General features: G+C 50.7%; 1 protein-coding gene across 1 annotated transcript in view; it reads left to right on the top strand.

Annotated features, from left to right (window-relative positions):
* Positions 1 to 20583, top strand: part of TRPV1 (transient receptor potential cation channel subfamily V member 1) — a 31762-nt gene extending 11179 nt beyond the window's left edge. The window contains exons 8-16 of the mRNA XM_037987462.2: positions 31 to 189; positions 2383 to 2475; positions 5318 to 5388; positions 8106 to 8271; positions 8679 to 8745; positions 12666 to 12988; positions 14381 to 14508; positions 14986 to 15101; positions 19085 to 20583. Coding sequence (XP_037843390.2) covers positions 31 to 189; positions 2383 to 2475; positions 5318 to 5388; positions 8106 to 8271; positions 8679 to 8745; positions 12666 to 12988; positions 14381 to 14508; positions 14986 to 15101; positions 19085 to 19257 — 1296 coding nt within the window. The 3' untranslated portion in view covers positions 19258 to 20583. The remainder of the gene's footprint in view (positions 1 to 30; positions 190 to 2382; positions 2476 to 5317; positions 5389 to 8105; positions 8272 to 8678; positions 8746 to 12665; positions 12989 to 14380; positions 14509 to 14985; positions 15102 to 19084) is intronic.
* Positions 20584 to 22599: the final 2016 nt, after the last annotated feature.

Raw genomic sequence — 22599 nt, 5'->3', positions numbered from 1 at the left:
GGGAGCCTCACTTCTCTCCGCTCCCCCTAGAATCGCCACGACATGCTCTTGGTGGAGCCGCTGAACCGACTCCTGCAGGACAAGTGGGACAGATTCGTCAAGCGCACCTTCTACTTCAACTTCTTGGTCTACTGCTTGTACATGATCATCTTCACCATGGCTGCCTACTACAGGCCCGTGGATGGCTTGGTGCGGCCAGAGGCTCAGGCCTCGTGGGCTGGGGTGCGGCTGGGGGGGAAGGGATGTGGACATTCCGGGGACACCTCCCCCACCCCAGGCCCAAGCTCTGCCCTGGACTCCTTCCTGGCTTGCTAGAGCGATGGATGGAGAACTTGGAGAACCTTGTATCCTTGTGCCCATCTTCCCTGCCTCAGGCTGTACAGGAGACTCACCCTCTTCCTGCTTCTTAGTCCCTCTCCTTTAGCCTTGAGGGCCTGTGGGACTGAGTGTGTGGTGACTCAGGTCCCTGATCACAGACTGGGTGTACTTGGTTAGAAAGCATGAAGGAGCCGGGTGCGGTGGCTCACGCCTGTAATCCCAGCACTTTGGGAGGCTGAGGTGGGTGGATCACCTGAGGTTGGGAGTTCGAGACCAGCCTGACCAACATAGTGAAACCCTGTCTCTACTGAAAATACAAAATTAGCGGGACGTGGTAGAGCACGCCTGTAATCCCAGCTACTCAGGAGGCTGAGGCAGGAGAATTGCTTGAACCCGGGAGGCGGAGGTTGTGGTGAGCTGAGATGGTACCATTGCACTCCAGCCTGGTCAACAAGAGTGAAACTCTGTCTCAAAAAAAAAAAAAAAAAAAGAAATCATGCAGGAATTTGGGCTCAGGACAGAGCTCACCCCTGGCCTGGGGGTCCCTAGGGATGTGGGCTAGTGTAAGCCCAGAGCCCACCGGTCATCCTGCTTGCCTGCCCTCTTTTATTCACTCACTTGCTCATTATTCATTCCCTGGATTTAGACTTTTGAGCACCTCTGTGCCAGGCCCTGGGCCATCCGTCAAATCAGCCTAAGACCAGACTTTTTCCTCTGCTGAGAGCCAAGACTTCATCAAACTTCCGGACTTAGTCCTTCACGTCCGATACCCAGGGCACTGAATCTGCTGCCTTTGTTTCCAGGGCACCTTACAAATTTACTTACTTATTTATTTTATTTTATTTTTTTTTGAGACAGAGTCTCGCTCTCTCAGCCAGGCTGGAGTGCAGTGGCGTAATCTCAGCTCACTGCAACCTCCACCTCCTGGGTTCAAGTGACTCGTCTGCCTCAGCCCCCTGAGTAGCTGGGACCACAGGTGCCCACGAACATGCCCAGCTATTGTTTATATTTTTAGTAGATTTGGGGTTTCACCATATTGGCCAGGCTAGTCTTGAACTCCTGACCTCAAGTGATCTGCCTGCTTTGGCCTCCCAAAGTGCTGGGATTACAGGTATGAGCCACTGTGCCTGGCTGGCTGTACATTTACTTTAAAAACTCAACTTCATCATTGCATGAAACCCTATTTCTGTTCACCTATTAAGGCCACATAAGGACTTCCTTTTTTTTTTGAGACGGAGTCTCACTCTGTTGCCTAGGCTGGAGTGCAGTGGCACCATCTAAGCTCACCGCAACCTCTGGCTCCGGGGTTCAAGTGATTCTCCTGTCTCAGTCTCCCAAGTAGCTTGGATTAGAGCCATGTGCCACCACGCCTGGCTAATTTTATACTTTTAGTAGAGATGGGGTTTCTCCATGTTGGTCAGGCTGGTTTCTAACTCCCGACCTCAGGTGATCCACCTGCCTCAGCCTCTCAAAGTGCTGGGATTATAGGAGTGAGCCACTGCACCCGGCCAGTGACTTCCTTTTAAGAGAAAAATGTGCTAGTAAGGCAAGCTAATGAACGAGAGCTTGGGAAATGTGGATGGTGAACCACTCCGGGAAATGGCAACTGAAACACAAGGGTGACACCCATAAGTGTGTGTGGCACAGTCTCTCGCTCCATGGTCAGTAGGAGTCCCTGACACTCGTGGGAGACTGGCCATGGTGTGGGGTGACAGTGGGATGTGTATGGCTTGGGGTCCATGAGACTGCCTCTCCCTGTCCATCACCCTGCTCCCAGCCAGGAGGAGCTCCGGGCCTGCCAGGACATTGCCTGGGAGGCAGCACAGCATTGTAAGATGCTCCACTTGGCACCTGCAGGCTGCCACTTTGGGGAATCAGGCCTACAGAGGGGCCTCCTTGCAGGCGCTCCCCTAATAACACACTGTCTTTGTGTGTCCTTCTCCTGATGGAGGCTGTGCCTCCTGGACAGGGGCTATGTCTTCATCACAGGGCTTGGTACCTGGTCAATGTTTGTTGAATGAATGAATGAGTAAACAGAGTTACCAACTTCTCTGCGTCTCACAGCCTCCCTTTAAGATGGAAAAAACCGAAGACTATTTCCGAGTTACTGGAGAGATCCTGTCTGTGTTAGGAGGAGTCTACTTCTTTTTCCGAGGGGTAAGCATTCCTTCCCACACTGTGAGTTTCCATTATCACCAAAACAAAAAGCCAAGCGAATCCCTCACCACTCACTCACTTTTCTATTCATCAGCCATATAATGGCCCTGCTTGGGGAGCTGAGAGACGCAGAGGGGAGGATGAGAGCCTTTCAGTCAGTCTCTGCGGGGGCAGGAGGGCGCTCAGGGCATCTCCACGGGCCCAAGGCAGGCAAGCCTGAAAATAGACACTCCAGCCACTCCACGGGATGGAATATTTAATTACAGGGGTAGATGGAGGCCTCTTAAGTGATAAAATCATGACTGGTAGTTGTCTAATTAATGAAACCAGTCTGTTAAAGCTCTGAGCAATGAAGGAAATCTCCATGCATACTAGAATCTTTGTTTGTTTGGTTGGTTTTTTGAGATGGAGTTTCACTTTGTTGTCCAGGCTGGAGGCCAGTGGTGCGATGTTGGCTCACTGCAACCCCTGCCTCTTGAGTTCAAGCAATTCTCCTGCCTCAGCCTCCCAAGTAGCTGGGATTACAGGCACCTGCCACCACGCCTGGCTAATTTTTTTGTATTTTTAGTAGAGACGGGGTTTCACCATGTTAGCCAGGCTGGTCTCAAACTCCTGACCTCGGGTGATCTGCCTGTCTCAGCTTCCCAAAGTGCTGGGATTACAGGCGTGAGCCATTGCACCAGTAAGGAATTGTCTTATTTTTAACTAGAAACTCAAATATGTGCAATCCTTGGCCATTTTTTTTTTTTTAAATGCAGGAGTAATCTTTTCTTTGAATGTGGGACTCACTGTTTCAGATTTTATGCCACCTTTCTTGCAAAAACCATATTTCTATCATCTAAGATTTTGAGTTTCAGCTTCTTTAAAGAAGAGTGAGAACTTAGATGCATACAAAAAAGTCTGAATGTAGAATTTCAGATGATCGTTGGGTTTTTTTTTTTCTTGACCCCAGAAACCCTTGTAGTATTTTAATTTTAAGTTTTATAAGATGGGGTCTTGCTGTGTCACCCAGGCTGGAGTGCAGTGGTGTGATCATGGTTCATTGCAACCTCTGTCTCCCGGGCTCAAGCGATCCTCCCACCTCAACCTCTGGAGTAGCTGGAACTACAGGAAGCTGTCACCATGCCCAGGCTCCACTGTGATTTTTTTTTTTTTTTTTTTTTGAGACGGAGTCTCACTGTCGCCCAGGCTGGAGTGCAGTGGCGCGATCTCAGCTCACTGCAAGCTCCGCCTCCTGGGTTCACGCCATTCTCTTGCCTCAGCCTCCCGAGTAGCTGGGACTACAGGCGCCCGCCACCATGCCCGGCTAATTTTTTGTATTTTTAGTAGAGACGGGGTTTCACCGTGTTAGCCAGGATGGTCTCAATCTCCTGACCTCGTGATCCGCCCACCTCAGCCTCCCGAAGTGCTGGGATTACAGGCGTGAGCCACTGTGCCTGGCCCCATTATGATTTTTTTTTTCTAAGATGAAGTCTCGATCTGTTGCCCAGGCTGGAGTGCAGTGGTGTGATCTCGGTTCACTGCAACCTCTGCTTCCTGGATTCAAGTGATTCTCGAGCCTCAGCCTCCTGAGTAGCTGGGACTACAGGTGTGTGCCACGGCGCCCAGCTAATTTTTGTATTTTTAATAGAGACTGGGTTTCACCATGTTAGCCAGGATGGTCTCAATCTCCTGACCTCGTGATCCACCCGCCTTGGCCTCCCAAAGGCCAAAGGCTGGGATTACAGGCTTGGGCCACCGCGCCCGGCCTTTGATTGTGAGTTTTATCCCCCAGTCTTTTTTGGTGTAAGCTCTACCCAATTTTTTTTTAAGTCACTCACCTTTATGGAATTGTTCTGTCATTGAACTTTGTCTTCACAGAGACAACTGTCTTTTTTTTCACACTCATGGTTTACATTACAGTAAAGTACAATGCCACGGTAGCAAGTGTGGCTGGAGTGGCAAAAGCAGGATTGGCCTGTGGGCGGGAGCAGAAGTGTGGGGCTGTCTTGGACAGGACTCACGGCTGACAGTGGCAGCTTGTTACAAGAATTTTTATTTTAATGCTTACTTAAAATTAAGAGAAAAGTATGCTCGGCATGTGAAAAATTAAGAAAAAAGTGGCTCATGCTTGTAATCCCAGCTACTTGGGAGCCTGAGGCCAGGAGTTTGAGACCAGCCTGGGCAACATAGTGAGACTCTGATCTCTTAAAAAAAAGAATTAGGAAAAAGCGTCTATTAGAAAGAAGAAAGCAATTTGTCCAATTCAATACAGCAACTGATAACATTTTGATGATTTTCCTTCCTGTCTGTACTTCTGGGTATAGTTGTAAATCCACTGTGTAATTTTTTTTTTTTTTTTTTTTTTTTTTTTGAGACGGAGTCTCACTGTCACCCAGGCTGGAGTGCAGTGGCACCAGCTTGGCTCACTGTAACCTCTGCCTCCTGGGTTCAAGCAATTTTCCTGCCTCAGCCCCATGAGTAGCTGGGATTACAGGCACGTGCCACCGCACCCAGCTAATTGTTTTGTATTTTTAGTAGAGACGGGGTTTCACCATATTGGCCAGGCTGGACTCGAACTCCTGACCTCAGGTGATCCACCCGCCTTGGCCTCCCAAAGTGCTGGGATGACAGGCATGAGCCACCACACCCGGCTTCCACCGTGTATTTTTAACAATTTCTACTGACTGGGCCACCTAGTGTTACCCCATTGGCCTGACCCACGCCGTTCTGCTCTTTTCACAATCTGTGCTTTCACACTTTCGGCCGCCCCATCGTGGTGCCATTCAGGAAGCATCTGAACGCTCACCGTTTAGCCACATCGAGCATTGCCTGGGATCTTACTCTCTCTGTTTACCTGCAGATTCAGTATTTCCTGCAGAGGCGGCCGTCGATGAAGACCCTGTTTGTGGACAGCTACAGTGAGATGCTTTTGTAAGTGACACTTTGACTCATTCCCAGTCCAGGCCCCAGGTGACAGCAGTCACTTCTCACTTGAGCTCTCACTCACGCCGGGCCTGGGACCACATAGTGGGACCTCAGTGAACATGCTGAGGGAGTGACGGAAGGCGCTCAATACGTACTCGGGGCATGAATGAATACTGAGGGCCTGCTCTGCGTCAGGGGCCGGGGATGGAGCAACCGTGCCGTGGCTTACAGTCCAAGTGACATGTGCCCTGGTTCACCTTCCCACTCATTGTCCATCCATCGGCCGTTCACGGGGTTGGCCCTGGAATACTGGATGAAACAGACATGGTGCCCGCCTTTAGGGAGTTTCCTGGCTTTAACGGGGGGTTCTGCAACCTTGGCACTGTTGCTATTTTGGACTGGATGGTGCTTAGTTGTGGTGGGGGGTGGGGCTGCCCCGTGCACTGTCGAATGTTTAGCAGCATCAATGGTCTCTACTCGCAGATGCCTGGAGCTCTTCCCCATCCCCCAGCCTTGACAATCAAGAACATCTCCAGATACGGCCAAAGGCCCCTCACTTGTTTCGGGGGCGGTGCCAGAATCACTCCTGGTTGAGAACCACTGCTTTAGAAGGAGGCAGATGAGTGAAAGCACAGTTATAGAACAGTGTGGATGGCCGGGCGCGGTGGCTCATGCCTGTCATCCCAGCACTTTGGGAGGCTGAGGAGGGCAGATCACTTGAGGTCAGGAGTTCAAGACCAGCCTGGCCAACACGGTGAAACCCTGTCTGTATTAAAAATACAAAAATTAGCCGGGCGTGGTGGCACGCACCTGTAATCCCAGCTACTCAGGAGGCTGAGGTGGGAGAATTGCTTGAACCCGGGAGACGAAGTTGCAGTGAGCCAAGATCGTGCCATTGCACTCCGGCCTGGGTGACAGAGCGAGATGCCACCTTTAAATAAATTAATGGAACAGTACGGATGTGGCAGGGAACCTCCTTCCTTCAGAAAGTAAGCCAGAGCCTCAAGCCCCAGTACGTGCCGAGGACTCCGGAATGGGATCTCGGCTCACAGCCCCTGTCCTGATCTCTTCCTTCCCGGAAGAGCAAGGAATGATTTTGAATCTCTTGCAGTTAGCTTGTCCGTAGGACTCACAAACCCCACCCTTTCACCCCAATTTTTTTTTTCTGGGCAAGTAAAACTAGAATCAGCTTTATTTTACATGATCGTGAAAGGTACACTTTTTTATTTTAATTTTTTTAAAGAATTTAGATTTGGGGGTACAAGTGCGGGTTTGGTCTGGGGGTTTAATGATCTGGTCACCCAAGTAGTGAACATAGTACCTGATAGGTAGTTCTTCAACCCTGGTCCCCCTCCTGGCTGCCGCCCTTTTGGAATCCTCAGTGTTTATCGTTCCCGTGTTTGTGCTTGTGGCCACCCAGTGTTTCGCTCCACATATAAGTGAGGACATGTGGGGTTTCGTTTTCTGTTTCTGTGTTAATTTGCTTAGGATAATGGCCTCCAGCTGCATCCATGTTGCCGCAAAGGACATGCTCTCATTCTTTTTTATGGCTGCATAGTATTCCATGGTATATACGTACCACATTTTGATTATCCAGTCTACCATGGATGGGCACCTGGATTGATTCCATGCTTTGCTATTGTGTGAATAGTGCTTTGATAAACACAGGAGTGCAGACACCTTTTTGGTAGAATGGATTATTTTCCTCTGTTTTCTCCCTAATCTTGAGATACCTATACTTTAGCCCCGAAAGGCAAACTCAAGAGGCAAGGTCTGTAGGTTTAGCACACACTGATTTACCTGCCTAATAGAAACAGTGTTCTATATAGTATTGCAATTCTCCTGTCTCAGCGTCTCCAGTAACTGGGATTGGAGGTGTGCACCTTGCCCAGCTAATTTTTGTATTTTTAGTAGAGACGGGGTTTCGCTGTGTTAGCCAGGCTGGTCTCGAACTACTGACCTCAAGTGATCTGTCCACCTCGACCTCTCAAAGTGCTGGGATTACAGGTGTGAGCTACCACGCCTGGCCACTATATATCCTTTTATCTTCCTTCCTTCCTTCCTTCCTTCCTTCCTTCCTTCCTTCCTTCCTTCCTTCCTTCCTTCCTTCCTTCCTTCCTTCCTTCCTTCTTTCCTTTCCTCCCTCCCTCCCTCCCTCCCTCCCTCCCTCCTTTCTCTCTCTCTCTCTCTCTCTTTTTCTCTTCTTTCTTTCTTGACAGAGTCTCACTCTGTCTCCCAGGCTGGAGTGCAGTGGCGTGATCTTGGCTCAGCCTCCTGAGTAGCTGGGATTACAGGCACACGCCACCATGCCTGGCTAATTTTTTTTTTTTTTTTTTGCATTTTTAGTAGAGGTGGGGTTTCACTATGTTGGTCAGGCTGGCCTCGAACTCTTGACCTCATGCTCCGCATGCCTCAGCCTCCCAAAGTGCTGGGATTACAGGCATGAGCCACTGTGCCTGGCCTTTATGTACTATATTTATATCTGTGCTTTATACATAAAAAGAGTGAGACTTTGCACACCTCCTCACCAAGCCAATTTCTGCTCCTTGGGGATGATGCTGCTCCCATAGAGAACGCCTGGGCTGAAGGAAGCAGGACAGCCCAACTCTAGTTCCTATCGTGGCCTGCAGTCTGGTCCTCTGAGCAGCCTGCGGCCTTTTGTTCTGGGGGCGCCAGGCCTCCCGGGTTCCTATAGACGGAGCTTTCTGCCCCTCCGCCCTCAGCTTTCTGCAGTCACTGTTCATGCTGGCCACCGTGGTGCTGTACTTCAGCCACCTCAAGGAGTACGTGGCCTCCATGGTGTTCTCCCTGGCCTTGGGCTGGACCAACATGCTCTACTACACCCGTGGCTTCCAGCAGATGGGCATCTACGCTGTCATGATAGAGAAGGTGGGTGCCCTGGGCCCCAGTGGGTCTCCTCAGAGCCTGCTCACCTCGTGGGCGGGTGAGATGCTGTCCCAGGAACTCCGCCCATCCTCTCTGTCTTGCCTGGGAAGGGGCTGGTTTAGCTCCCAGCCCATTTTCCAAGAAGCAAGCAATCTAGCCCTGACCCAGGTGTGTGCAGGGGGATCCCCTGAAACCTGACCCCCTCTGCACACCAGGCCTCCATCTCCCGACCAGAGCAAAGGCTACGGGGGGAGGGTGGGTGACTCCCTCATGAGCCCCGAGCTGAGAACCAGCAAAGCAAACCCTCCTGCGTGTTCTCAAGATGCGCCCCCAGGCCAGTGCGGCCCGGCCCTTCCCTCAGCTCCTCCCGGACCTGGCCTCGGCTCTAACGAGCCTGCTGTCTCCTGCAGATGATCCTGAGGGACCTGTGTCGCTTCATGTTCGTCTATGTCGTCTTCCTGTTCGGGTTTTCCACAGGTAATGAGCTTGGTCAGGGATGGGGAAGGGCAGGGGTCCTGCTTGCCTGAACCTCCTGAAGACTCTGCCAGGAGCTGAATGAGAAGGTGCCTGGTAGGCAGGTGCATGTCTGCAAGTGACAGAGGGTGGACCAAGGACACACTGAAATGAGCCCCAGAACTTGGCCCACATGATACATAAAATGCTTTCAGGATTTTCCAGGCTGGAAGTGCTGTGGCTGTCGCATAGCATTTTGGCTCAGTTGGTTTTTCAGGTTTTTTTTTTTTTTTTTTTCTTTTTCTTTTTCTTTTTTTTTTTTTTTTGAGACGGAGTCTCGCTGTGTCACCAAGGCTGGAGTGCAGTGGCGCAAACTCGGCTCACTGCAACCTCTGCCTCCCAGGTTCAAGCAATTCTCTACCTCAGCCTCCCGAGTAGCTGGGACTACAGGTGCACAATGCCACGCCCAGCTAATTTTTTGTATTTTAGTAGAGACGGGGTTTCCACCATGTTGCTGAGGCTGGTTGCGAACTCCTGACCTTGTGATCCACCCGCCTCAGCCTCCCAAAGTGCTGGGATTACAGGTGTGAGCCACCACGCCCGGCCCTTCAACTTTTAATTTTGACATTATTTCAGACTTCAGACAAGTTGCAAGAATAGAACTAATAACTTCTCTACACTCTTGACCCAGATTCCCCCCAAATTATCACATTTTATGTTACTACTTTCTCTACCCCATACACATGCTCACGCACAAACATGAACACATATGCCACGTGGAAAAAAACTGAGAGTAAGTTGCAGATATGATCAGCCCTTTACCATGAAATACTTCAGAAAGTTATTTTACATAAACACAGTTCAATGATCACAATCAAGAAGGTAATATCGACCCACACTATTAGCTAACCCATAGTCCTTATTTGAATTTCACCACTTGTCCTAATAATGTCTTTATCAGAAAATGAGAATCCGAGATCATGCATTACCTTCCATTGTCATGCTTCTTTGGTCTCCTTTAATAATTAATTAATTATTATTATTATTTAAGACAGAGTCTCTGTTGCCGAGGCTGGAGTGCAGTGGCACTGTGTTGGCTCACTGCAACCTCCGTCTCCTGGGTTCAAACAATTCTCCTGCCTCAGCCTCCCAAGTAGCAGGGATTACAGGCGCCCACCACCATGCCTGGCTAGTTTTTATATTTTTAATAGCAATAGAGTTTTACCATATTGGCCAGGCTGGTCTCGATCTCCTGACCTCAGGTGATCCACCCACCTCGGCCTCCCAAAGTGCTGGGATTACAGGCGTGAGCCACCGTGCCTGGCCATTAATTATTTTTTGAGACAGAGTCTCATGCTGTTGCCCAGATTGGAGTACAGTGGCACCATCTTGGCTCACTACAACCTCCACTTCCAGGGTTCAAGTGATTCTTGTGCCTCAGCCTCCCGAGTAGCTGGGATTACAGGTGCCCACCACCACACCTGGCTATTTTTTTTTTTTTTTTTTTGTATTTTTAGTAGAGACGGGATTTCACCATGTTGGTCTTGAGCTCCTGACCTCAAGTGATCTGCCCGCCTCGGCTCTCCAAAGTGCTAGAATGACAGGCGTGAGCCACTGCACCTGGCCTTAGTCTCCTTTAATCTGGGGCAGTTCCTGTGTCATCCCTTGTCATTTGCAACCTTAGAATTTGTAATGAGTAGAGACCAGTGGTTTTGACAATGTTTCTGAATTTGGGTGTGTCTGATGTTTCCTCATGATTATAGCCAGGCATGCAATTTTGTCCAGAATATCAAGAAGCAACTTATGTCTTCTGCTGTGTGTTTTATTGGAAGTCACATGATGTCTGTCTCACTTCTGGTGACGTTAGCATCGATGAGTTGGTTTTGGTTGATCTGCCAGACTTTTCCACTGTAAAACTACTATATTTACCTTCGTAATGGATACTTTTCAAGGAGATGCTTTGAAACTATGTGACTAGTCTGTTTCTCATCAGACTTTCACCCAGGAGTGTTAGCATCCCTTGATGAGTCTTACCTGAATCACTTCATCCTATCATGGTGGCCAAATGATGATTTTTTTTTTTTTTTTGAGAAGGAGTCTCTGTCTGTCACCCAGGCTGGCATGCAGTGGTGCCATCTTGGCTCATTACAACCTTCGCCTCCCAGGTTCAAGCAATTTTCCTGCCTCAGCCTCCCGGGTAGCTGGGATTACAGCTGCCCATCACCATGCCCGGCTAATTTTTATATTTTTAGTACCAATGGGGTTTCACCATGTTGCTCGGGCTGGTCTCCAACTCCTGACCTCAGGTGATCCACCTGCCTTGGCCTCCCGAAGTGCTGGGATGACAGGCGTGAGCCACTGCGCCCGGACATGATGATCTTCTAACTCCATCATTGCTTGTGCATTTCTGACCTGGCATTCTATTGTGGAGAAGAGCTTTCCATTCCCCACTCCTGCGTATTTATTTGTATCAGCATGGCCCCATGCAGTCTTTTGTTTTCAGGGATTCTCACTTCGTTAAGTGGGTTATGATCCTGACTATCCTCTTTTTTTTTTTTTTTTTGAGACGGAATCTCACTCTGTCACCCAGGCTGGAGTGCAGTGGCCAGATCTCAGCTCACTGCAAGCGCCGCCTCCTGGGTTTACGCCATTCTCCTGCCTCAGCCTCCCGAGTAGCTGGGACTACAGGCGCCCGCCACGTCCCCCAGCTAGTTTTTCGTATTTTTTAGTAGAGACGGGGTTTCACCGTGTTAACCAGGATGGTCTCGATCTCCTGACCTCGTGATCCACCCATCTCAGCCTCCCAAAGTGCTGGGATTACAGGCTTGAGCCACCGTGCCCGGCCTCCTCTTTTATTTTATACTCAAATTGTCTGAGATTAGTCACAGGGAGTCCCTTCCAGCTGGCTCCTGTGCTCTTTTGACATGTCCACATCATTTTTTTTTTTTTTTTTGAGATGAAGTCTCGCTCCGTCACCCAGGCTGGAGTGCAGTGGTATGATCTGCAACCTCCGCCTCCTGGGTTCAAGTGATTCTCCTGCCTCAGCCTCCCGAGTAGCTGGGATCACAGGCGCCCGCCACCACACCTCACTGATTTTTGTATTTTTAGTAGAGATGAGGTTTCACCATGTTGGCCAGGCTGATCTCAAACTCCTGACCTCAGGTGATCAACCTACCTCGGCCTCCCAAAGTGCTGGGATTACAGGCATGAGCCACCGTGCCTGGCCTCCATGTCATTTTTTGAGCACTGGACTCTGCTTTGATGCTCACCCGAGTCCCACAGTTGCCTAGTTCACATGGTGCACCCTCCCTGTCCCCACCCTGCGGTTTGTGTTGGAATCTCTGGCTGGGAGGGATGGGCCGCTGTGGCTAGGACAGACCTAATAGGTGTGGGCTCTGGCACCTGGATCTGAAGGCCTTGCATTTATTTCAGTAGGTACAGGAAGGGACTAGGCCGAGGGGTTAGTGGATACTGATAAGCAGCAACCACAGTGCACAACTGCTACAGAGGCCCTCAGACTCTGGGCTGGCCACACTTCCCAAAGAAGCAGGCAGAATGTGGGGAGAGGTCATTCTGCTCTGAGCTGCTCTGTGCTCATGGTTGCAAAATGGACCTCTGAGGGATGCAGGCCAACAGGGTGTGAGGGACAAAGCAGGTGTGGAGCCAGAGCTGACATGTACGGTTAAGCAGGTTGTACACTGAGCAAAGTTGGCTATATTCACATTGTACATAGAGATTTACATATTTATTTATTTTTCTAGCAGATGATGATAAAGTTCTTAAAAATATACTTTGAAAATTTTTTGTTAGTTTTAAAGAAGGGGTGCTTTAAAAATAACTTCTCACAAAGTTATTGGAGACTGACCGAGCAGGAGGGTGTATGTCAGGGGACTTGGGGTGTTGGCTTCTATCCAGTGGCACCCCGCCCTCCCCGTGCCCTGTAGCGGTGGTGACGCTGATTGAAGACGGGAAGAACAACTCGCTGCCGTCTGAGTCCACCTCGCACAGGTGGCGGGGGCCTGGCTGCAGGCCCCCCGATAGCTCCTACAACAGCCTGTACTCCACCTGCCTGGAGCTCTTCAAGTTCACCATCGGCATGGGGGACCTGGAGTTCACCGAGAACTACGACTTCAAGGCTGTCTTCATCATCCTGCTCCTGGCTTATGTGATTCTCACCTACATCCTCCTGCTCAACATGCTCATCGCCCTCATGGGCGAGACGGTCAACAAGATCGCACAGGAGAGCAAGAACATCTGGAAGCTGCAGGTGGGTGGGTGGGTGGGTGGGTGGGGACGGTGAGCGGCCAGGAGGGTGTGGGCTGCTCTGTCCGCTGTCTTACACAGCTGGCTGCAGGTGGGTGGGTGGAGTAGGGGGCGGTGAGTGGCCAGGAGGGTGTGGGCCTCTCTGTCCGCTGCTTTACCCCACTGGGCACATGAGCCCTGCAGGATTTGAGGAGGGGGCAGAAAGCCCGGCCAGGCCCAGGGATCCAGCCTGAGCACCTCCCTCAGCAGGCTTCCAGCAAGTTCCCCCGGCCAGCACTTGCTCAGGGGCAGATGAGTTTAGCTGGTGTTTATAGACACCGTGCTTGGCTGTGGTCTGGGTGGTCCTGGAGGGAAGAAGGGGGAGGGCTCAGCCCCACGGGATGTCCACCTCAGAGGAGCCTGGCGTAAGGTGGGCACCAGAGGCCAGACTCAGGGGAGCAGCTACCATGAGGCAGGGCCCTGACAGCTACATTTCTGAGCCCTGTGGGCCACACCTGCATCCCCAACTACTAATAATAAGTTTCTTTCTTATGAAGAAGCACTTTCTCTGTGATAGGGACTGTAGGACTGTACTAACTGTCTGTCTTACCTGATCTCATTTAATCCTCACAACAGTCCTGTGAAGTGGATTCTATTACTCTTCCTTTTTTTTTTTTTTTTTCTGAAATGGAGTTTCGCTCTTGTTGCCTAGGCTGGAGTGCATTGGCACGATCTTGGCTCACTGCAACCTCTGCCTCCCAGGTTCAAGCAATTTTCCTGCCTCAGCCTCCCTAGTAACTGGGATTGCAGGCGCCCGCCACCACACCCAGCTAATTTTTGTATTTTTAGTCGAGATGGGGTTTCACCGTGTTGGCCAGGCTGGTTTCGAGCTCCTGACCTGAGGTGATCTGTCTGCCTTGGCCTCCCAGAGTGCTGAGATTACAGGTGTGAGCCAGTGCGCCTGGCTATACTGTTCCATTTTTGAATGAAGGCGCTGAGGCACAGTGAAGTTAGGTATCTGTACTCAAGGCCACATGGCTAGTAAGTGGCAGAGCCAGGACCTGGCCCAGACAGTCTCACCCCGAGGCCCTGCTTTCAGTCCCTACCCAATGTTGCCCCTTGTGAGCTCCTCAGGGCAGGGTCTGGGATACTCCGTACCACTCCTGGGGCTGCCCTGCCCAGGCCCGGCAGGCACCAGTGGCACCTGCACAGGTCTGGGCTGGCCGGGCTGTGCCCCTTGCGTAAAGTGTGCCCCCGGCAGGCTACAGAAACCAAGCTAGCATGGAGGGCGTGGACAGCCAGCCAGGAGGCATCTGGGCCTGGGAGAGCCCCTGGGGAGGCGGATACTGGCAGCCAGGGAGGCCCTGGGATGCACCCTCTGCTCCTCAGCTCCTCTGCCCTTGGTGTCCTCCTGCAGAGAGCCATCACCATCCTGGACACGGAGAAGAGCTTCCTCAAGTGCATGAGGAAGGCCTTCCGCTCAGGCAAGCTGCTGCAGGTGGGATACACACCTGACGGCAAGGACGACTACAGGTGGTGCTTCAGGTAACGCCCAGGCTCCACCTGAATCAGAGCTTGGGAGCCTCGGGGCTCCCCCGTGGACACAGAGCCTGCCTCCGGGCCTCCTGGGGCTGGTCATGAGCACAGGGGGCTCTCCCCACACCAGCTATGGGCATTGGGGCTGTCCTGAGCTCCGTTGTGGGCGTGCACGGGGGACCCATCTTCGATCTCGGCTGGTGGCGCCCAGACACTAAATTCTGGAAAATTCGAGGTGTCCAGAAGGGGTCTTCTAGTGAGCAGGGTCAGAGCCTGGCATCCAATGTGTAACATCCCTGGACCTCACAGTGTGGTCAGAGATCACATCTTTGGGGATGGTGTCCAAAAATCAGGTCCTCTCTGCCGTCCCGACCCGCCGTGTCACCACCCTGACGGGTGGGTTTCTTGGGCTTGGCCTGTGGGCAGAGCCCTCGGCCTGGGAAGCTGGGCACAGCTCTCAGGCTCCCTTCACCCCTTACCCTGCAGGGTGGACGAGGTGAACTGGACCACCTGGAACACCAACGTGGGCATCATCAACGAAGACCCGGGCAACTGTGAGGGCGTCAAGCGCACCTTGAGCTTCTCCCTGCGGTCAAGCAGAGGTGAGGCGTGAGGGACCTGTGCTTCGCGCCTCCTTGGCTGGTGGCCTGACATTGGGCAGGGGGAGCTTTGCAGGTTCCCTACGCCTTGCCAGGCTCCTCCCCAGGACCCGGGCACTGTAGCAGCTCCTGACGTCAGCCATGTGCACATAGTCACGGGCTGACTTGAGTGCCTCACGCGTGCTGTCACCACTGACGACTCACTGGGCCTGTGCAAGCGGCTGTGCCAGCATCTCCAGCCCAGGCACCTGTCCTCAGCGCCCCAGGGGATGCAGCCCAGCCCCGCCCCGCCTCCTTGTGTGGGCTGCCCTGCCTCCTCGGCCCTGCTCCTCACTGCGCACGTGTGCATGCGACGTCATAGCTCTGTGAGGCTGTGCGGACACAAACAGGCAGACCGGAACACTTGTCACTCATGGACACAGCTGGGCAGGTGGAGAAGAGGGGAGGGTGAGAAGAGGAAAGGGATGCCTTGAGCAGAAAAACTCCAAGGAGGTTGGGCGGAGAGGCTCACGCCTGTCATCCCAGCACTTTGGGTGGCCGAGGCAGGTGGATTGCCTGAGGTCAGGAGTTCGAGACCAGCCTGGCTAACATGGTGAAACCCCATCTCTACTTAAAAAATACAAAAATTAGCCAGGCATGGTGGTGGGCACCTGTAATCCCAGCTATTCAGGAGGCTGAAGCAGGAGAATTGGTTGAACCTGGGAGGCGGAGGGTGCAGTGAGCTGAGATTGCACCACTGCACTCCAGCCTGGGCAACAGAATAAGACTCTGTCTCAAAAAAAGAAAAAATAGAAAAACCCCGAGGAAAATTACTACCAGAAAGGAAGCTGTTTAATGGTTACTGGTAAACATTTAATAGAAAACATTCAATAAATGTCTAATTGAGGACACTTAAAAATGAAGCAGGCAGTTTGTAGTGGACAAATTTTGAGTTATAATTACAACCCTGAACACTTTGTTTTTGAATTACTTCGTATTTAATTGTAAAAAACTGTGGTAAAATATTTATCTCCTAGAACTTACCATTTAAATCATTTTTAAGTGTACAATTTAGTGTCATTAAGTACATTTACATTATCGCACAGCTATCACCGCTATCTATTTCCAGAATTTGTTTTTTTTTTGAGACGGAGCCTCACTCTGTCGCCCAGGCTGGAGTGCAGTGGCGCAATCTCGGCTCACTGCAAGCTCTGCCTCCTGGGTTCAAGCGATTCTCCTGCCTCAGCCTCCCGAGTAGCTGGGATTACAGGTGCGTGCCACCATGCCTGTTTAATTTTTGTATTTTTATAGTAGAAACAGGGTTTTACCATGTTGGCCAGGCTAGTCTCCCAATCTCAGGTGATCCATCTGCCTTGGCCTCCCAAAGTGCTGGGATGACAGGCGTGAGCCACCGTGCCCGGCCTTTTTCCAGAACATTTTAATCATCCCAAACGGAAACTCTGTGCCTGTGTAATAACTCTATGTCCCTTCCTCCCTGACCCCTTGTTCCCTGGCCCCTAACCTCTTGGTCCCTATTCTGTTTTCTATCTTTATGAAAATGAGACAGAGACGTTCAAGGTTGAGTGGTACTGGGGGTCTCAGAGGCCCAGAGACCGTCTTAACACCCTTTAAATCCTCTGAGCCACTGTCTTTTTTTTTTTTTTTTTTGAGACGGGGTCTGGCTCTGTCGCCCAGGCTGGAGTGCAGTGGCCGGATCTCGGCTCACTGCAAGCTCCGCCTCCCGGGTTTACGCCATTCTCCTGCCTCAGCCTCCCGAGTAGCTGGGACTACAGGCGCCCGCCACCTCGCCCAGCTAGTTTTTTTTGTATTTTTTAGTAGAGACAGGGTTTCACCGTGTTAGCCAGGATGGTCTCGATCTCCTGACCTCGTGATCCGCCCGTCTCGGCCTCCCAAAGTGCTGGGATTACAGGCTTCAGCCACCGTGCCCGGCCTCTCTGAGCCACTCTCTGATCACCCTCATGAACTAGCACAGCTCAGCTCTTAGCAAGGACTTGTGGGGGACTCACCTGCCCCAAAGACTTCTGGGCTTCCACCCCCTTAAATCTTTCCTCCTCTTCTCCAGGGCTCGTATCCACAGATTCCCGCTGCTTCAGTTGCCCAGCTCTTGATTTCTTCCTCTTTCACTCAAAGGCAATTCCATGCTTTGCTTAGACTGCAGCTCACGGCGTTGTAGTTGGGGCAATTGTTCCGAGGCAGAAAGTTAGGGAGATCATAGGGCTCCCCTTGTGATTTTCACTTCTCTTAGGAATTGCAGTTATTTATTTATTTATATATATATTTATTTATTTATTTATGAGATGATGTCTTGCTCTGTTGCCCAGGCTGGTGTGCAGTGGCACGATCTTGGCTCACTGCAACCTCTGCCTTCTGGGTTCCAGTGATCCTCCCACCTCAGCCTCCCAAGTAGCTGGGATTGAAGTTGCCCACCACCACACCAGGCTAATTCTTATATTTTTAGTAGAGACAGAGTTTCACCATGTTGGTCAGGCTGGTCTCGAACTCCTGACCTTAGGTGATCTGCCCACCTTGGTCTCCCAAAGCGTTGGGATGACAGGCGTGAGCCACCGTGCCTGGCCTTTTTTTGATTTTTAGTTTTTAAAAATCTTTAGCCACTAAGGGGGTGTTACTTGAAGGACTGCCGTTTTTCACTCTGCCTGATGTCCTATCCCTGAAAAACACGTGCTGCGTGTATGTTGCCTAGTTTTGTGATCGTTGGCAGCAGGACGGCTAGCCCAGTACTAGATACTCTATTATAGCTGGAAGCGAAAATCTATTTTATCAAAGGCTCATTTTTAGAAAACTGCTCGAGGGCGCCATCGGTTTTTCCACAGGCCTCCTGCGATCATGTGATTTTCCTATGAGTTTAGTTAGGAACAATCCCTGCATCCCATAATAATGCTTATTGATGATCTCTTTGTCAATTGTTTACTGGTCTGTCTTTACCAGAGAGCTATTCAAAGATAGCTTTGCATGTGATTTGAGTAGTTTTTCAATGTCACTCTTGTTGATTTAGTGACATCCCACATATTTGACAAGATTTGCTGTTTCACTTGGCAGTTGATTCGTATTACGTTTGCACGGCATTGTTGGCGGTTTACAACACTGCACGTTCACTGTGATATTTAGAAAGGCTTTGACCCAGGGGCAGGGATATACACATCCATGTTAATTGGAGCAGGGATGGGGGATGGTTGGAGGTTGCCTGATTGCACCTTTATAATTTTTTTTCTTTTTTTTTTTTTGAGACAGAGTCTCGTTCTGTTGCCCAGGCTGGAGTGCAGTGGGCCTGGACCCCAAATCCTGCCTCTTTGGCTGGTGCTCGTCACCCAGAGCTGCCCTGGTGTTGAGGCACTCATGGGACAGGCCTCGGCGTTGCTCTGTGGAGACCTCCTCTCCCTCCCACTTGGGCAGGAAGGAGATGGAGGCTGAGAGGGGCAGGCGATAGGCTCTCCTGAGGCTGCAAGCAAGTCGGGGTGGGATGGAGGAAGAGAATTTGAGGAACAACCAGAGTGCATGAGGCTCTTTGAGCAGTTGAGGGAGGAGGACATTGCACTGATCCAGGTGCCTCAGGAAGCACTTGCATGCCTGGGCCTTCTTTTTTTTTTTTTTTTTTTTTTGACAGAGTCTCCCTCTGTTGCCCAGGCTGGAGTACAGTGGTGCAATCTCAGCTCACTGCAACCTCAGCCTCCCGGGTTCAAGCGATCCTCCTGTCTCAGCCTCCCAAGTACTGGGATTACAGGCATGCGCCACCATGCCCGGCTATGTTTTGTATTTTTAGTAGAGATAGGATTTCACTATGTTGGTCAGGATGGTCTTGAACTCCTAACCTCAGGTGATCCACTCGTCTCGGTCTCCCAAAGTGCTGGGATTATAGGCGTGAGCCACCACGCCCAGCCTGGGCCTCCTTTTATCTGGAGACTTGGGAGGCCAAGAAGGGAATGTTTGTTTTGCTGCATCCAAGGTAGTAATAGTGTTTTACCCTTCAGTTTCAGCCAGACACTGGAAGAACTTTGCCCTGGTCCCCCTTTTAAGAGAGGCAAGCACTCGAGATAGGCCCTCTGCTCAGCCCGAGGAAGTGCACCTGCGACAGTTTTCAGGGTCCCTGAAGCCAGAAGACGCTGAGGTCTTCAAGAGTCCTCCCACTTCCGGAGAGAAGTGAGGACCTCACACAGACAGCACTGTTAACGCTGGGCCTTAGGAGACCTCGCTGCCACGGGGGGCTGCCGAGGGAACACCAGGGCTCTGTCAGCAGCCTGGCCTGGTCTGTGCCTGCCCAGCATGTTCCCAGATCTGCACCGGACAAGCTGTGGGAAGCGTTGGAAGTATGGGGAGTGATGTGCATCCAACTGTCTGTGTCCCAAGTGAATCTCCTAACAGGCTTTCGAGGTTTTACTCACTTTCCTAAACAGTGTGGACGGTCAGTCTCTACTGGGACATGTTAGGCCCTTGTTTTCTTTGATTTTATTTTATTTTTTTTTTGAGACAGAGTTTCACTCTTCTTCCCCAGGCTGGAGCGCAGAGGCACAATCTTGGCTCACTGGAACCTCTACCTCCTGGATTCCAGTGATTCTTCTGCCTCAGCCTCCCGAGTAGCTGGGATTACAGGCACGCACCACCACGCCTGGCTAATTTTTTGTATTTTTTAAAGTAGAGATGGGGTTTCGCCATGTTGGCCAGGCTGGTCTTGAACTCCTGACCTCAGGTAATCTGTCCGGCTTGGCCTCCCAAAGTGCTGGGATTACAGGTGTGAGCCACCGTGCCCAGCCATTTTTTGTTTTTGTTTTTGTTTGGGACAGAGTCTCATTCTTGTTGCCCAGGCTAGAGTGCAGTGGTGTGATCTTGGCTCACTGCAACCTCTGCCTGCTGGGTTCAAGTAATTCTCCTGCCTCAGCCTCCCGAGTAGCTGGAATTACAGGTGAGCACCACCATGCCCAGTTAATTTTTGTATTTTTAGTAGAGACAGGGTTTTACCATGTTGTCCAGGCCAGTCTCGAACTCCTGACCTCAGGTGATCTGCCAGCCTTGGCCTCCCAAAGTGCTGGGATTACAGGCATGAGCCGCTGCGCCCGGCCTCCTTTTATTTTACATTACTAGAAGCAAAAGTAAACGAAGCCCAGGAAAACACCTTTGGGAACAAAAACCTTCCTTTGATGGAAAACGCAGAAGCCCTTCCTCTCTGTTTTGTGCTCGCTCTCCACGCTCACCTGCCCGGGTGGTTTGGGGGTGTTGGTCTTTACTCCCCGGAGAAGATGGGGGAGGCCGTCCCACTCCCAGTTCTGGCAGATTCAAGCTGTTGCAGGAGTGCCTTCTTCATCTTTCCTTACGATCAATCACAGTCTCCAAAATATCAGCTCGATTGCTGTTCAGGTTAAAAGTACAGAACGACATCCCAAAGGTACTTGGTAAGAGTGTTTGAAAGATCTTCCATTTGTAGGGACCCCAATCCTGCCTCCCCGCAATGGCACATGCTTCCACTCCATCCACAGTGGCATCCTCAAATAAATATATATGTATACATATATATCGTGTCAAGTGTACAGTTTGTGCCAGGTAATGGGCTGGCGTAGCTAACTGGCTCTGTGTAGGCTGCTTATGGAAGCATGTGTGCACACATGGGGTGTGTGTGTGTGTGCATGCATGTTTGTATCTCTGTGTGTGTGTGTACGTGTGTGTATGTGTGTGTACGTCTGTGTGTGTGTGTATGTGTGTGTATGTGTGTATGTGTGTATGTATGTGTGTGTATGTACGTATGTGTGTGTATGTGTGTGTGTGTGTGCATGTATGTGTGTATGTACGTGTGTGTATGTGTGTGTATGTGTGTATGTGTATGTGTGTGTATGTGTGTACGTGTATGTGTATGTGTGTATGTGTGTACGTGTGTGTATGTGTGTGTATGTGTGTATGTGTGTATGTATGTGTGTATGTACGTATGTGTGTGTATGTGTGTGTATGTGTGTATGTGTGTATGTATGTGTGTATGTACGTGTGTGTGTGTGTGTGTGCATGTATGTGTGTACGTGTGTGTATGTGTGTGTATGTGTATGTGTGTGTATATGTGTGTGTGTGTATGTGTGTACGTGTATGTGTGTGTATGTGTGTATGTGTATGTGTGTACGTGTATGTGTATGTGTGTATGTGTGTGTATGTGTGTGTATGTGTGTATGTGTGTGTGTATGTGTGTATGTGTGTACGTATGTGTATGTGTGTGTATGTGTGTATGTGTGTGTGTGTATGTGTGTATGTGTGTATGTGTGTGTGTGTATATGTGTACGTGTGTGTGTTTGTATGTGTGTATGTGTGTTTGTGTGTGTGTACGTGTGTGTACGTGTGTGTACGTGTGTATGTGTGTGTACGTGTGTACGTGTGTGTACGTGTATGTGTGTATGTGTGTGTGTACGTGTATGTGTGTATGTGTGTGTATGTGTGTATGTGTGTGTGTATGTGTGTGTGTATGTGTGTGTGTGTGTGCATTGCTATGGTTGCATTCCTGCTATCATGCAGAAATGAATAGTTGTGACAGAGACCAAATAGTTTGCAAAGCCTAAAATATAAAAAGCTTACCTAAAATATAAAAAAACGTACTATCTGCCCCTTTACAGAAGAGTTTGCTGACTCTTCCTTTACACAATAGAGCTTAAGAAACAGATACTCTGAAAGAGAGGTCTGTTCCAGACGTGGGCAGGTTGTGTTAATATCTGCGGAATGTAGAATGAGTTGTTGAGTTGTGGAATTATTGGATGTTGGTTCATGAAAGGATGAACTTTGGCTGAGGCTGGGGCTTGGGCTCTACCAGGAGAGGTATTTTGGGAGGAAATGCTGGGATCCCTCCTCCCTGTTGTCTAGCATCGTGTCTGCCTCCACATAGGAGGCCCCACGGAAGAGCTGAGGGCTGGTGCCCCCACTGCCTGCGTGTGACCATGGCAAGTGAACCCGGAGCCTGGAGGAGGGAGGCCACCAGCTGGGATGTGGGGAGCGTTTATGAAGGTGCTCCATGTGCATCTCCCTTTAAGTCTCCTAACAGCTCGTGAAGAAGTTATTATTAGTTCCGTTTTATAGATGAGACAATCAAGGTTCCAAAAGTAAGGTTGCACAGCCAGTAAACACATTGCCTGGATTTGACCCCAGGCAGTCTGACTCCGAAGCCTGGGTCTTAACTGCTGTGTCAGGCTGCCTGGCAGAGAATGTGCTGGGGCATGCCAGCCTATCCTGGGCCAGAGGGAGGTGGAAGGGCGTCTCGCTTCCTGCTGTGGGCCTGGGACTCCGTGCTTGACCTCTAGGCCGTTCTTAGAAAATGTGTGGGTGTCAGACAGCTGCAAACTTCTGTAAATTGGATCAGCGTTTTGCTTTGTTTTGTTTTTGAGACAGAGTCTTTGAGACAGGCTGGAGTGCAGTGGCGTGATCTCGGCTCGCTGCAACCTCTGCCTCCTGGGTTCAAGGGATTCCCCTGCCTCAGCTTCCTTAGTAGCCGGGATGACAGGCGCCTGCCACCACGCCTGGCTAA

This window comes from Chlorocebus sabaeus, chromosome 16 (assembly GCF_047675955.1).
Source record: "Chlorocebus sabaeus isolate Y175 chromosome 16, mChlSab1.0.hap1, whole genome shotgun sequence".
NCBI lineage: Eukaryota > Metazoa > Chordata > Mammalia > Primates > Cercopithecidae > Chlorocebus > Chlorocebus sabaeus.
This window is presented reverse-complemented; position numbering and strand designations above follow the sequence as displayed.